Source organism: Eimeria acervulina, genomic scaffold (assembly GCF_000499425.1).
Source record: "Eimeria acervulina Houghton genomic scaffold, Eah_scaff919, whole genome shotgun sequence".
NCBI classification, from domain to species: domain Eukaryota; phylum Apicomplexa; class Conoidasida; order Eucoccidiorida; family Eimeriidae; genus Eimeria; species Eimeria acervulina.
This window is the reverse complement of record NW_013547078.1, coordinates 1-13795: the sequence shown is the minus strand read 5'-3', so window position 1 is coordinate 13795 and position 13795 is coordinate 1. Positions and strand designations below refer to the sequence as shown.

General features: G+C 51.0%; 2 protein-coding genes across 2 annotated transcripts; one reads left to right on the top strand and one right to left on the bottom strand.

The window, feature by feature from the left end:
• Positions 1-3218: 3218 nt before the first annotated feature.
• On the top strand, positions 3219-5018 carry EAH_00052080 (mitochondrial carrier domain-containing protein, putative; the record flags this gene model as incomplete). The annotated part of the gene is made up of 5 exons (XM_013391187.1): positions 3219-3256; positions 3508-3761; positions 3981-4084; positions 4207-4326; positions 4491-5018. The coding sequence occupies 5 exons, from the start codon at positions 3219-3221 to the stop codon at positions 5016-5018; spliced, it is 1044 nt and encodes a 347-aa protein (XP_013246641.1).
• A 3233-nt stretch (positions 5019-8251) lies between these two features.
• On the bottom strand, positions 8252-13376 carry EAH_00052070 (hypothetical protein, conserved; the record flags this gene model as incomplete). Its single annotated transcript, XM_013391186.1, has 8 exons — positions 8252-8388; positions 8746-10660; positions 10788-10909; positions 10965-11052; positions 11185-11408; positions 11545-12300; positions 12756-12964; positions 13321-13376. 8 exons carry the CDS (start codon positions 13374-13376, stop codon positions 8252-8254), a joined length of 3507 nt encoding a protein of 1168 aa, XP_013246640.1.
• Positions 13377-13795: the final 419 nt, after the last annotated feature.

Sequence of the window (13795 nt, the reverse complement as noted above, 5' to 3'; positions counted from 1 at the left end):
TTGTCACATTGGAAGGCGCCTTTGTTAACAGCTGGGGGAGGCCAGTTCAAGCCAATGATGTCCCAAACGAACTGCTTGCAAGTGTCAATGCAAAGATAAAGGCAGATGCGGCTCAGCCGAAGAAACCCGTTCCGTCCAGACCGATTCCAAAAACCAGTGAAGCACAGGAGCAAGCGAGTGGCATATCAGTTAGTAAAGGCCCGCGCTCGAAAGTGTTGGGCTTGCCAGAACAAGCGGCGACGGCACAAGGAAAACGGGCGCCTTTTGGTACCCTTCCCCAAAACTTGGGCCCGATACCTAAGCCGGCCGGGGAAGTTCGTCGGAGCGATGCTGTGCCCCATGCAAATGCCAAAAAGCCAGGAATGCCTCCACCCAAGCCTCCAAGCACTGATTAGATGAAGGCTCTCCCGTGTGTTTTACGTAGAAGACGTAACGTAAAGCCTGATGGAAACATAGAGCCTAGTGCTGCCTTCCAGATAACCTGCAGCTCGTCAGCAATATGTTGTTACACAGAAGCCGATGGCTATGCTTGCCAGTAGACCCACCGAATTCTCATTACGACCGACGCGCCGAATTTTTAGGGGTTTTTGCTTGCCTCATTCGCCGTTCCAAAACCACCAAGGTGCGATTTCAAATACCCGACTAGCTCGGAGACTTGCTAAGCTCCTTGCAACTTCTACATTTAATGTGAGGACGCTCCAAAGGAGCGGCCTCTCCCCCTTCTTTCCTACTCATGGACTGGCGTTTTCCTGCTGTCATGAAGTTCACCTGTATTCTCCGCTGCACAGTGTTTTAAGGATCCAGCGGAAAGTGGGCGCCTGGATGCATGGGCATTCTATCAAAATTCTGGGAGTCCACCCCAGCCCAATTCTCCGCGCAAGCCCGGCACAGCTGCATGCATAAGTTGTCTTTGTGGTGTTGTTGGCATTTAGACTGAACGAAGAGCGCAGGTGTAACAAGTTGAGGTATACGTGGGTATTAACGATTTGCCTTTGGGAGGCTTGAGACCTTGCTTCTACGACTCCCACAAAGCCGGCACCATATGTGGATCTTTTTATGCCCATCTACACTGCAGTACACATGCGCACTGTGACCATTCGCATGAGGAGGAGTGAAATGATATATATTTGACTTGTTTTTTCCGTTTATTTCCGAGCATGGACTGCTGTGCTCGCGTGTATGGGTGTTGTCGCAGGAGTGCCACAGTCTGTGCGCGCAACCAAAGAAGTGGGGCGTTTTCTCATTTTGCAGTAACGCTAGCGTATTTTAGCTGCTTCACGCGGGAAGCGGGAACTGTGAGAGATAGCGGCGAACAGCGTCTTAGAGCGGTGAGATATTGGTTCAACGCGTGCTGCAAACTTTTATTTTGCTCCTTTGGATTGCCAAACCATGCATATTGCTAGGTAGCCCTGAGAAGAACAGTGCGGCGTGTCACAAGAGTAGGCCGCCAGTCTCTGCACGGATGTTAGCGTTAACTGACTACACCATATTCCGTAAAAAGTAAAGCACAATCTTCTGACTGAGTTCTAAAATAAGTAGATAAATTAATATTACATTTAATATTTTTTGTTGACAGACACACTGGAGACCCAGGCTCCGTTAGCACCTAATAGGAAGCTAAAGGACTTGGGCTCATTGTAAAGGGGCTCCCCAGCTGACAGCTTTTAGAAACTGTAAAGCAATTCATTGCCTTCACTCCCAAGCCCTACAGGTGCGCACGAGGGGGGAAGAGACTGATGTTGTTCTCATGCCAACCACAGCTGGAAGCTAAGGTTGCTGTTCCCAGTCTTTATCAGCATTTCGGAGGAGGCGCCTACGCAAGCTATTTTACGAGCATATGTTGTGTTGTTTAGCGAGGGTATCAAACAAGTTTGCAAAATAGCTTGCCTAGGCGCCTCCTCCGGAAAGGTGAAGACGACATGGAACAGTAGTAGTTCTCAGCTGTGACTGGCATGAAGGCAACATCAGTTCCTTCCCCCGTCGTGCACACCTACACAGCTTATCAATGAAGCCATCTCCTCCCCCACATACTCTCAGTACTTAATGCCATTTCTACTGTGTATTCTTGCAGACTCGCGATCAACATTCTTGTTCGGTTGTCAAGCGAGAGTATACAAGAACCCACAGCAGGAATGGCAGGCACTGAGAATGTGCGGTGGGTGCACAAACTATGCGCAATATGGTGGAGTCAACCAAACCCGCCTCCTAGGATGGAGCATACCCAGCTTACGCGAATGTTGCACTTCTCCACGCTGGCTTCCTTACATCCCATTGCTGAGGGCACTCGATTCTGAGGAGACGTCCGCTTATGGCTACACTAGTCATTGAAATATGCGTCCGTTCGCAGCCGACCCAAGTATGGACCCCGCCCAAAGAAAGTGGTCACTCTACTAGCCAGTCAGGTGACACAGTAGAACACGTTTGCGGGACGCGCTTGAACAGACACACGTGAAAGCTTGCACAAGTATACTAGGACTTGGGTCATGCATGCTTTTCAGTTGCTATAGGCCGTTAGTGTGGATACGCTGTGGTCAGATGGAATCATACTACTGAGAAGAGGAATCATGCACCATTAAATAGGTCTCCAGTGACCCGGGGATGCGACTACGAAACGGAAAACCTGCCTATTAATCCCGAAAAAGACACCTGAAAATTGAACTAAGGACGCATATATGGTCCTTCTTCTTTATTCGCTTCCTTGTGCTCCTCAGTTTTCACCATCTGTTCCCGTAGAGAGTATCTAGTACGGCGCGCCAGAGAGGAGTTGACGACAATTTGTTCTTCTGCTTCACCATTGTCGTTAAACACATGTAAAAATTGAACTCCAGGCCCACGGTTCTCGTTTAAAACACCTTTCTTGCTACGTACCGGCCGCTGTTCTGCATCGAGCAGGATCCTCCAGAGTGTTCCCGTACCTTTCGGGTCTGGTTCGTGGCAGGAAATTTCTGAGATCCTTCTACCTCGAAATGCAAAATCTTGGAAAATATATGTTTCTAGAGGACTGATGTGGATGCATTAATATTAGTTGCAGCGGTGTGGGGCCGCTCCAGTTCGGTGGAGCAGCGCAGGGAAGTACATCCATTATATCTCACGCATATTCTAAAGACTGCCGTGCATCAGTATCTCATTACCCTGAGTGTCGATTGGAGAAGCCACAGAGATACTTTTGGGTTGCAATCTTCCTTGTTAGCTGCCGTACGCGCGGTGCCTGTGAAACAATGGAAGGATCTGACCCTGAATCGGCTGACAGCTCCAAGTCCTCGCGACAGAGCAGACGAAGCAGTGGCAGTGTTGGTCGGCGAGGCAATCCCAGCAGTGCGGCAATCTTTGGGGGTGGGAGTCGTGAGGGTACATCTTCTGCCCGAATGGGTCTCTATGGCGCTCTGTCAAGCTGCGCAGCGGCTGTATTTCTTCAGCCCTTAGATATCATCAAAACGCGACAGGTGGCTGTTTTTCTTAGCTTAGCTGAAACTTTTAAGCGAGGGTTTCGTGTTTCACTTGTTCCAGTATTCCTCCAAACAATGGTTCAGCTGTTACGCCCTTGGATTCGGGAGCTGACGCTCACATTTTCATTGCCGGCAGACTTTTACTCCTTACTGCCCCTTACTTGCGCTTTTGCGTGTGGCAGCAGCAGCAACAGTGCCTCGCTGGCGTGCGACCTTCAATCAGAGCTTCTGCATCTTCAATATACAAGGACTATGGCGCCTTGGGCTTTTGGCGAGGTTCCTTTGCCACTATCCTTCGGGTGGCCCCGGGGACCGGTGAGTACACAAGAATCGGCATTTGGGGCCCATGACTGAAACTCTTGGCCACTGTTTCGTTTTGCAAGTGAACTGACCGCAGTTCGGTTTCCTGTGCAAGGCCTAGTGCCGGTATAATCCATAGCCCCCCCCCCAGATGAGTATTCTGCACTGCAATCCTGACTGAAAGAGTGGATAATCTCTGCACATACGGGTTGTTTGCGGATGCTCGTGGGTCAGGTATTTACTTTGCAGCTTTGGGGCCAATGATGAGTACATGGGAGGGTGTAGCGCCTCTTCTAAAGACCCTACCGCTGGAGCGCCTAACCGACACGCCCCTAGAAGTATGTTTTGCAGCTGTAAATGCCAGTCCTGGTGTGCTTACTGCACCCCATGATGCAAAAGGCATTCTCATGACTTGAAAGTCTGCGATGACGCTGCGCCACAGTTTTTCGATTGCGTTCAGCTGGACCCAAACGTCGTTCCTGCGTGGTATCTGGGTTTCATTTCCGGCGTAGCCAGGGGAGCTGCCGTGGCTATTTTCAATCCGATTTCTATTGTAAAAACCAGAATGGAGTCGTCCTTGGTGGGTTTGCGTTCTGCTACCACGGTAGCGGCCCTCAGAGGGGAGGCACTGCGCTGCTTTGAGGGGCTTCAAGAATGTTTTTGGAGATGAATCATGGATGTGCACAGCATGTGATTACTTTTTGGCCTATGCACGGCTTTCCCTTTTCTGCATTATTTTTTCAGGGATCTGGAGGCATGTCGCAAGCTTTTTTGCAGCTGCTCCGAAACGAACGCCCTCTTGACTGGTTCCGAGGAACTTTCGCTACAATTTGCCGCGATTTCCCATTTTCAGGGCTGTTCTTTGTCGTCTACGTGAACTTGAAAAGCCATATGGGCGTGGAAGCAGACTCCCGAGAGCGCGTCAGTTGCTATGCATTGCAGAACTTCGGTTGTGGAGCCGTCGCAGCAGCCACAGCCTCCGCTATCACCCACCCATTCGATGTGCTGAGGACGCGACTACAACTGGATGGGGTAGCTTCTTCAGCAGGTATGACCTCTTCGACAGCAGCTCATTCTAGCGTTCAGGGCAGTGACCGGCAGGCAACGGCACAGAGAGGGCTCTTTCGTCGAGTCGCACAGTTAGCGAGGGACGAAGGACCCGGTGTCTTATGGCGTGGCCTTGGAATGCGGCTGCTGAAACGCAGCCTCATGGCTGCACTAACTTGGACTTCTTTCGAAGAAATAAAATCAGCCATTTCAGGCCGTTCCTAAGTAGCCCTTGCTTCTGTGGGAAAGAGAGCCCAGATTGCACCTGTGACTCGGTTAATCCTTAACTTTCATGCACGGCCTATGGATTTGCAATTTGCTTTGAGGCATCTTCGTCGTGATCAGGGCAACGGTGGAGTCATCCGGAAACAGCAACACCCCACTGGATATGGGCAGTAGTGATGCTGCACTGTGCACACCAGACGCACGGAAAAGCCGCCCTGTGCATAATGTGGCGTTGCGCTTGCTTACCGACGCCTTTTCGAACCCCATTTATGCGAAAACGGAGCAATACACATCAATCTCAGCTTGTGGAAGAGTAACTAACACCACCAATTGCGTTTTCCAGCGTCCTCCGACACAGATAGAAAAAACTGTCTCGGAAATGGCGGGCCCTGGAGGAGGCGTCTTGCATCCGTCAAGGTAAGGCTCCATCTCCATGCAGCACTACAGGCACCACGGGGGGGCAGGAAGCCAAGAAGCGCTTCACCTTAACAATGACACCGGTTTCCTGTGCGTCAATAACTCGCTTCTGCTGCTGCTGCGGGTACAGAGCGAAGCACCGCTTCCGGCCTGAAACTCGGTCGTAGATGGGAAATTCGGTTAGACGATGAGATTCTAATGCGTTTCCTCGCTGTTGTGTCACTTCTACCCTTTGTGTTGATGTCACCGGAATTGTGAACTGCTCAGCAAGCAGTGGCTTTTTCCCTTCGTGTCCGCTGCACGTTCGCCACCCAAAACAGTTCAACTGGACTGGCTGAAGCCGTGTAAGCAGCTTTAGTGACAACGGGTGCAGAAGCGCTTGGCAATGTGGAATTTCGGGCACAGTAGTTTGCGGAGCAACGGCTGCAACTGCTGCTATTGATGCTCCTTGCAAGTGTGTATTCGAAACACATATTTTTGTTAGAAACGTTTTGAAGCTTCGAACGGCAAGCTACACAGCGTGCACGAAACTCGTGGGATAGCAAAGGAAATGAAAATCTCCATATCTTCCGTAGCAAGCTAGTTAAGCAATTGCCGTCAAGTCTCGTGCTGCCATGCAAGACCACCGGCTCAACTTTGTGGGGTTCTTAACTAGTATGAACAGAGCTTCGCGACAACGGTCTTGGCACTGACGCATCTTACACCGAAATAGAAAAGTAAGGCGGCTGAAGAAGCGCTTGAGCTGTGCGAGATGAAGGGCGCTTACTACAGGACCTAGCACCTTGGCCTGTGTCGATGATTAAGTTGAATCGTAGTACGCACGCATGCAGCTAGCTTTAGAATAGGGATCAAGGCCCCAGTAGGCAAGTGCACGCATTCCAAGATGGTTTGTTGGCTTCTTCTGCCAAGTATGCCAAGTGCAGCCAGAGCCCGATTTCGTATTATGTGGGCTTTGTCGTTGTTGCATCTGACTCTGCTATGGTTGTGCCCTTTGGCAAGTGGATACTCTACAGAACTGGTGAGCGTGAGCCTGCATATGACATTCATGCCTCTTGAGAAGATATAAATTATCTGCATTCTGAATCCATAGAAAACGCGAAAATTGAAATCTCCGTAGTAGCTGGGGCAATCTTCAGGCCCTCTGTGCAGCATTGGCAAGGAGTTCGACACAAAAAGGCTCGCATTTCATTTTCAGTTCAGAGTAGGTTACACCATGCGTCTCTCTACTGCGCGTGTAAATTTTAAGGTGCCGGATTTCCTGGGTAGACACTGAACACCTCTGGAAGCGGGATCACCCAGATTCCGAAGCGTGTTTAGGAGTTAAATAATGGTCTTCGCATTGGAAGCATCTGTAGATGTCGAAGCATTCACGAATAAGTTTAATTTCTCATACAAAGGACGGGTTCCTTTACGAGCCGCTAGGATCAAACAGGAGGTTAGGGGTACGTTCCTAGAGCGGAAATAGTTCTTGCACCAGCCAGCGCCGCATGCATGTCGTTCTCCAGTGAGCTGTGCCTGTACACCGCGCATGCTGCCTGCCAATTCATGCGTGTGCCTGAAGAGTTGTACTCCGAAAGAAAGGCTGAAGATCGCTGAGCATTTTAGTGCAAGAAAAACAAGTGTACTCCAACAAGTCTTGTTCTGGAGACGAAACACCCTTGCAGCATGATAAAGAAGATACCCCGACATCGTATTTCTCTTGATCATGCTGGACGTCAGTGGCGGCCGAATAACGAAGGGAGTTTATTCTCCAGGGCGTAATTAGAGCGCGCGTTAGCTATGCACCTGAATAGATTGAGCTTCTTGCCCATCGTACCCCATCCTGTTGGACAAGCTATGATCCACGCAACGTCATGCGTCAAATCAGGCGTGCGTGGAGCTATCCTCCCGGGCTTCAAGCCGCATAGGCAGTCAAGAGGAGACGTGGTTCTTCTAACTTCACGCAGTGAATGGACTCATCAAATACCTCCGGCATCCTAGGATCATTCGATACAGGCGAAACTGTAGGTCTACGCTTATGGGCCTCTACAGCATACTTGCCAGTTTCGTGGGTTAGCAGGCGCTATCCGACTGCGACCAACACTGTGCATCAGCGCAGCATTTTGAAGGGTAAGTGCAGATGGAAGGCCGAACGCTTTCCGCGGCAAAATGCCGTGGCAAATATAGTTGAGAGTCCAATGCACCAGCCAGTATCTTCGAAGCTTGTGAAGCCCAAAGCAACAAAGCCATGCTGTGTGCGAATACCTGGTTGTAAATTACTACACACAACGGAACACGAGCGCAAGTTAGCGCTGAAATAGCCCAAATATCACGAAGGTGAACAGACCTCCAAATGTACGCAGGTCTTGGCCTGATGGATATGCGACGGACGTTACGTTGTTCTTTAAGGAACAGAGAATGAGAGACACAAGAAAGAGCGCCACTTTCACAGCGGCGCTACTATAGCTTTGAGCACAGGCAGGCAACTCCCGCTTTGTATCATTAATAAGGCCACACAGTAGCTACATAGAAATTTGAGGATCCCCTTGTCCTATTGCCACTCAGCAAATACAAGGGGGATCCAAAGGGTCTAGACTCGGCAAGCGCAAATGGGCGCTTTCTCACTGCTTCGCAAGGGTGTTGCTTGACTTTTCAGGTTTCCAAAGAAAGCTTGCACTTGAGGTACTACATGCAGTTCATGCACCGGAGATGTGCCTTTTTTCGACTTCCATCCAAAGCATGCCGAACATGCCGTGGTGGCAATCTGGACCCACGCTATTCACGGATTAGAGTCAGACACCTGACGGGAGGCCTTCAAACGTAGCTTTGCCCCTTTCCTAATAGTCCGAGGCTCGTCCCTGGTGGCAGAAGGGGCGGCATTTCGTCGCCTGCGATGGCTGGTCAAAGCCTGGTATAGCTGCCGCTGGGGTTGTTTCCGCTGCGACGAACGACTCAGGAATGGCTTCTCCGAAACCTGCACATAGACCATCATACTCGAAAAAGCAGCAGTATCTTCTGTTACTTCGTTCCCTACGATGGCAATTCCCCGGTGCTATTGTCAAGCCAACGGGTTCAGGCACCCTCTAAGCAAAATATGTAGATGGAAGCCAAAAATATTTTGAGAGCAATCCACAAGCCTTCAAATTCTCTGACATCCCTTTTGGATGGCCCCCAGTGATTTTCTCATTTCAAGTACACAATACCTTTTTTTGTTGGATGGGAGATGCTGCCACCCCTTCTTCTGTCCGTATTTCCACTTCTCGTGCCTGCTGCTGAACGTTCTCTGGCGCTCCGTTGTGCAACGTAGTATCTGCTGTATGAGTGAGCGTACCCACCTTCGGTTCGTGGCACTGACTGTCAGGAGTTTCGTCTGTTGTAGAGAGGCTAATTATCTTAAGAAGGTCCTCTAGAAGCTTGCGCACTGCGAGAGGGTCACATATTTCTTCTTCAGACTGAACTAGCTGGTGGAGCGCAGGATACACTGGTCCTTCCAGTGCCGGCTGTGTCAGGGTAGATGCAGCCTCTTCTGGGTGCTGGGGTACGGCGGCGAAGTTAATAGGATCATGAGCCTCCAACAAAAGTGCAGAAGAGTGCCGCTGTGGTGGCTGAGCTGACAGGCCTGGGGAGGCACCAGACGGACTGCACTGCGAAGAACCCAGTAGCATTCTCATTTCACTTTGCGGCTGGGCCACATGCTGCATTTTTTCTTGTAGCTGGTGTTGCGGGATTTGCGCCCACTGGGGAGGCGGTACCGGAGAAAGCGGCTCGATTGGAGCATCTAATTGTGGTTGCTGCACCAGCTCAGGATCCAGGTGCTGAATCTTGGACCCATTAGCGGTTTCGGTGTTAACGAGAGCCCTCTCTCGAAGTGACTGAAATTGTTGCAGCTGCTGGGATTGACCCCTTCCTGACTCTGAACAAGTAAGTGGGTAGTGCTGCTCGCCGTGCAGTGATGCCGCTTGGGGAGGAGTCCAACGTTGCACGGGCGGTATGTCTAGGTGCTGAGGAGGGCGGTAGACTTGGCTCTGCTGTAGAGTCTGGAGCTGCTGCCGTCGAAGTTCTTGTTGCAAGTGTTGCTGCAGCTGTTGCTGCACCTGTTGCGTGAGAAGTAGCTGTTTCTGCTCGTCCGTTTGTCCAGCCTTTGAGATAAACGAGCTCACACTAGTAACATTGTCCTTCTGTTGCTCGCCGTCTTTGTATTGCAGGTGAAGAGCCTGGATGTGCTGCTGCAGTTGTTGCAAGCTAAGTGGACAAGAGGTGGATGATGGACGAGACCCGCTCATTTCGTCTAGCAGGCTGGTAGAGGGCCTATTCGGGTGCTCTTGCTGTGCATGCTGTACTTGTCGCTGCAGGATTGGTTGCGGCAGCTCATCAAGTTGGTGAAACTGTCCCTGCTCCGCATGCTGTTGGGGAAGAGTCCTGGGTTGCTCGTTGGCCCTCGAAATTTGTTGAGGTTGAGCAATACAGAGTTGACTAAGAAGCTGTAGGTCCGGCCAGTCACGTGGTGCTGTAAGCTGCTGTTGGGGTTGCCCTTGCTGCTCCCGCAGATTATGGGATTGCTGCTGTTGGGTCCAAAAAGGCGGATTGGAGTTGGTCTGGATGGAAGACGGTTGATGCTGCGCAGGCGCCGCATCTGCAGCTGCTGCAGCAACTATGGCGGCCTTCAAATGCTGCTGCAGCTCTGCTTTTAGGCGTTCGCCCGCCAGCGACGGTATGCTTGGGGCAGCGCTTTCTTTACAATTCTGCCATCCACCTAGACATCCATTGCCACTGCTAGGGAGGGAATATGAAGAGGGTCTCTTAAATCCTTGCTTTTGCAATACCAATTGGCACTCAGTTTGTGACACCTGAGCAGCTGGAATGCTGTCCGATCTGCCGACAGTTGGAGGCATGCACAGCATTGAGGCTTGGGAGCTACCAGACGCCCTCAGGCCGTCCAGCATCGGCGTCGGTTGTGGCGTATGACTCCAGCTGCTGGAGTTTCCGAAGTGGTGCTGGCCACTTGGTAAATGCAGCAATCCTGCGGGATGTGCAAAGTGGGGGGGCACCCTGTTGCCACAGCTGCTGCTGAGAGCCGGGGAAGGCGGAGGGGTTGGGGGAGGAGGTGGAGTGGCAACAAAGTGTGCATGTGAGTAGTTCAAGTGGAGAGAGGAAGGCAGGGACGGATCACCCTGGTAAAGCAGTGACAGATCCACCACTGCTGCTGGCACCGTTTCCGATGTGCCAATTATTTGCAGAACGGTCTCCTGGCAGGCAAATATACATTCAAGCATAAAGAAAGCTTGAAGCCTCCATGGAGGCGAAGGGATAAACTTAACAGGCACGTAGGGGACGTCAGCTCAGTGTTCAACTGAGTGCCAAAGACTTTCGTACCTTTAGTCCCAAGTGGTGAATCTTATTGTGTAGATATCCGCCTTCTGCAGAAGAGAGAATCTCCACTCCGTGCTTCTTAGCTGCATCGCACAAAGCAGGAGAGCTAGCATTTCCGTCATGAGCTGAGAGAACACAGATCCCTGTGAAGAAGTGCACATGTCGGCTAGCTCTACTTACCGACTTCCAGCATAGGCACGCGCCCCTCGGGATCCGGCGTGAAGATGTGCACGAGGGCGGACTCGGGCACGACAAGTTTGAAGCATCCCTAAAAACCCCAAATAGCATGCGGATTTCTACTCTGAACCAGTTTACAAGGACTGCTGTAAGCAGCTCGAATGCGATTCCCAATAGGGATTGTCCGCAAGGCAAGCTGATTTAGAGAGTTCAATATATATACCTTGGGTTTGCATATTTTTTTTCCATTGTCAATTCGCCGCTCCTCTTCCTTATGCATCGCCCTGTCAAGTGCTACACGAGACACTTCTAGCAAGGCACGCTCCACGCCATCACCAACTCCAACGGCAGTAGCTGTTCGCTCCAGCAAACATGGGAAAAGTTCCCCTCTCTTTGATACGCTGACTTTCAGCCCCGGGCCGTTTCGAGATTGGAATTCCTCAATGCCTGAGGTTTCCACCACATAAGCCAAATATTGCAGGGATGGAGCAGAAATGCGCGACACCTACGCAAGCGCGAGAAGATCAGTAGTGCTATATGCACGACAGGCGGAAGCAGATCTAAACTGTGAGCGTCAACCCACCAACGCCTTTTCGCCCAACCAAAAAGCCTGCAACATCTTCGCCTACGAGAAACTTGCAGAATTTGAGGGGTATTGTAGAAGTCGCCGCATTCGCATTCGACTTTATTGAAACCTTCCGCACTGTATCTGATTGCAGCTGTGTTTCTGCGTGGGTGGCTATAGAGTCTGCTCGCCGAGGTACCCTGGAATCAGCAGAAATCGTTAGGGGAGCAGGTATAGACGAATAAGGGGGCCGTTGCTGCAAAGTTTGTTGCTGCTGGTTTCCAGCAAGAGGATTGATGGGGCGAATAAATCCCAAGTCAAACGTCTCCGTCACGGTGCCTAAACGGTTTGCTGCCTTGATTGCCTGCTTCGCTGCTGAGGATTGAGGAGTGTAAGGGGGTGCATCAGCTGAAAAACAAAAGTTCGAGGATTTAGATTTTTTTCCCGTTGAGGACTGCGAGGCCTCGCTCTGTTTGGCCTGTGGCTGATTGCCCTTAGGGGTGATACGGCTGCTCTTATCTGCGTTCAGGTTTTCCTCTCCGCTGGAGAGCTGCGGTGTTCGTGCACCTTTGGACTCTTGAGGTAGCATCCCTGCCGAATGGCTATCAACTGACGTAAATGCGCCCCCTGGAGACAGCGGAGACAGCGGTGCTTCTGTCGCTGAAGAGTCTATTGCATGATGTTGGGGAGCAGAACAATGCAGCGCTCCCTGCAACACTGGCACCTTTTTCAACTCGTGCGGGACGTCGCTAGTTGGAATGCATCTCTGGATGTCTGCACCACAAAGGCAGTACTCAGGGAAACTCTAATGCGGCCTTCGGAAAATATCATCAGGCAGAACAAAGCTGATGAGGAAACGAAGTGCATGAATGCATGCTTGCCTTGGCATGCTTTAGAAGGGGCATCCATATTTGCTCTCGGTTACTGTATCACCGTGCCGGTCTCCTTGCTACCAGCAAAAATGCGGGCCCAACTTGAAAAGCTCGTGATGGGTCGACTTGGCTCAACAGCGCAGCTAGTCGCTTGCTCCCACGCTAACTTCCACAGCATGAATAAAGTTTCAGCAGTGTACGAAAGATCAAAAGTAAAGTGGTCTGTCTGCTGTCGATCATGCCACCCATGGAACCAAGTCGACGATTTGGCACCAGCGAAGTTTTCGAATTGTCAGGAAGTGTAGATGTCAGGGGGTGCTAGAAGTCTTGCTACCCACTTATTCTGGCGCTTCTTACGGAAAACAGCACAGAAGTGTTGAGAGTAAGGTGCAAGCTGCGACCCACAAGTAAGATCAGGAACAGTTCGCGAAGTGGCCAAGAGCCTGCCAGTCGTTAGGGCCACCCCACAGGACACCGGGAGGCCTTCACTGGCTGTGTTCACTGCTATGAAAAGGCGGTGATACTTGAAGATGGCGTTTTTCCTCTGCTTGAAGGACACGGGATACCTGAAAACGCAGCTCACTCCCCACCGTAAGATGCAGCAAATTTCAACCCGTCCATCCCGACAGAAATTACCCACACGACCAGAAATGAGGAGAAAAGGGGAAAGAGCACAAACAGGATTATCAGAGTTCACTTAACTTGCGACCCGAATGCTTCTTCAGGGCAACTTTGTACTCGGGTCGGAATTGTGCAGGTCACCTGGGCGACGCTGTGGTCTTCAACGGTTCAAGCACGTTCAGGATGCGGACCTCGGTCCTGCCTAAGGGCAACTGATGTGTATTTGCCTGCCAATAAATTGCAAATATTTCATCACTGTTCCAGAAGTTAGAACGTGAACTGCGCGGCCAGTTCCAACTACCGCTGGCAGTGATAGGCTGGGACCGCCAGCGGAGGCAGCCACAGCCGAGCTGCCATCGCCACGGCGTCACGCTGAATGAATCTACGCATGCGTTTTTCTAGCCTTGAACTATGCCTCTCACTAAAACAATGAGAATACCACCCTCAAATACCTCTAAGAAAATACGGTCCATCAAGGTCAAGCCGCAACCGGTGGTCGGGCGAACAGAATATGTGGTCATCAAGTATAGAACTGTACCGGCGGAGTGAGAAATGTGGATTTCATCCGGAGGGAAAAATAGTTTACCACTTATGTACATCAGCAGTTGAAATAAGCAATGCCAAAACTACGAGAACTTCAAAGGTTGGCTCCAATACGTGCGGTCTCCCGAAGGCTGTTGGATAGTGCCATTGCCACTATCAAAGTGCAACGGGCTGTGCACCATCACACCCCCCGAAGCGCTGCCCTGCGGCGGGAATGCCTCTTGCTGGAAACC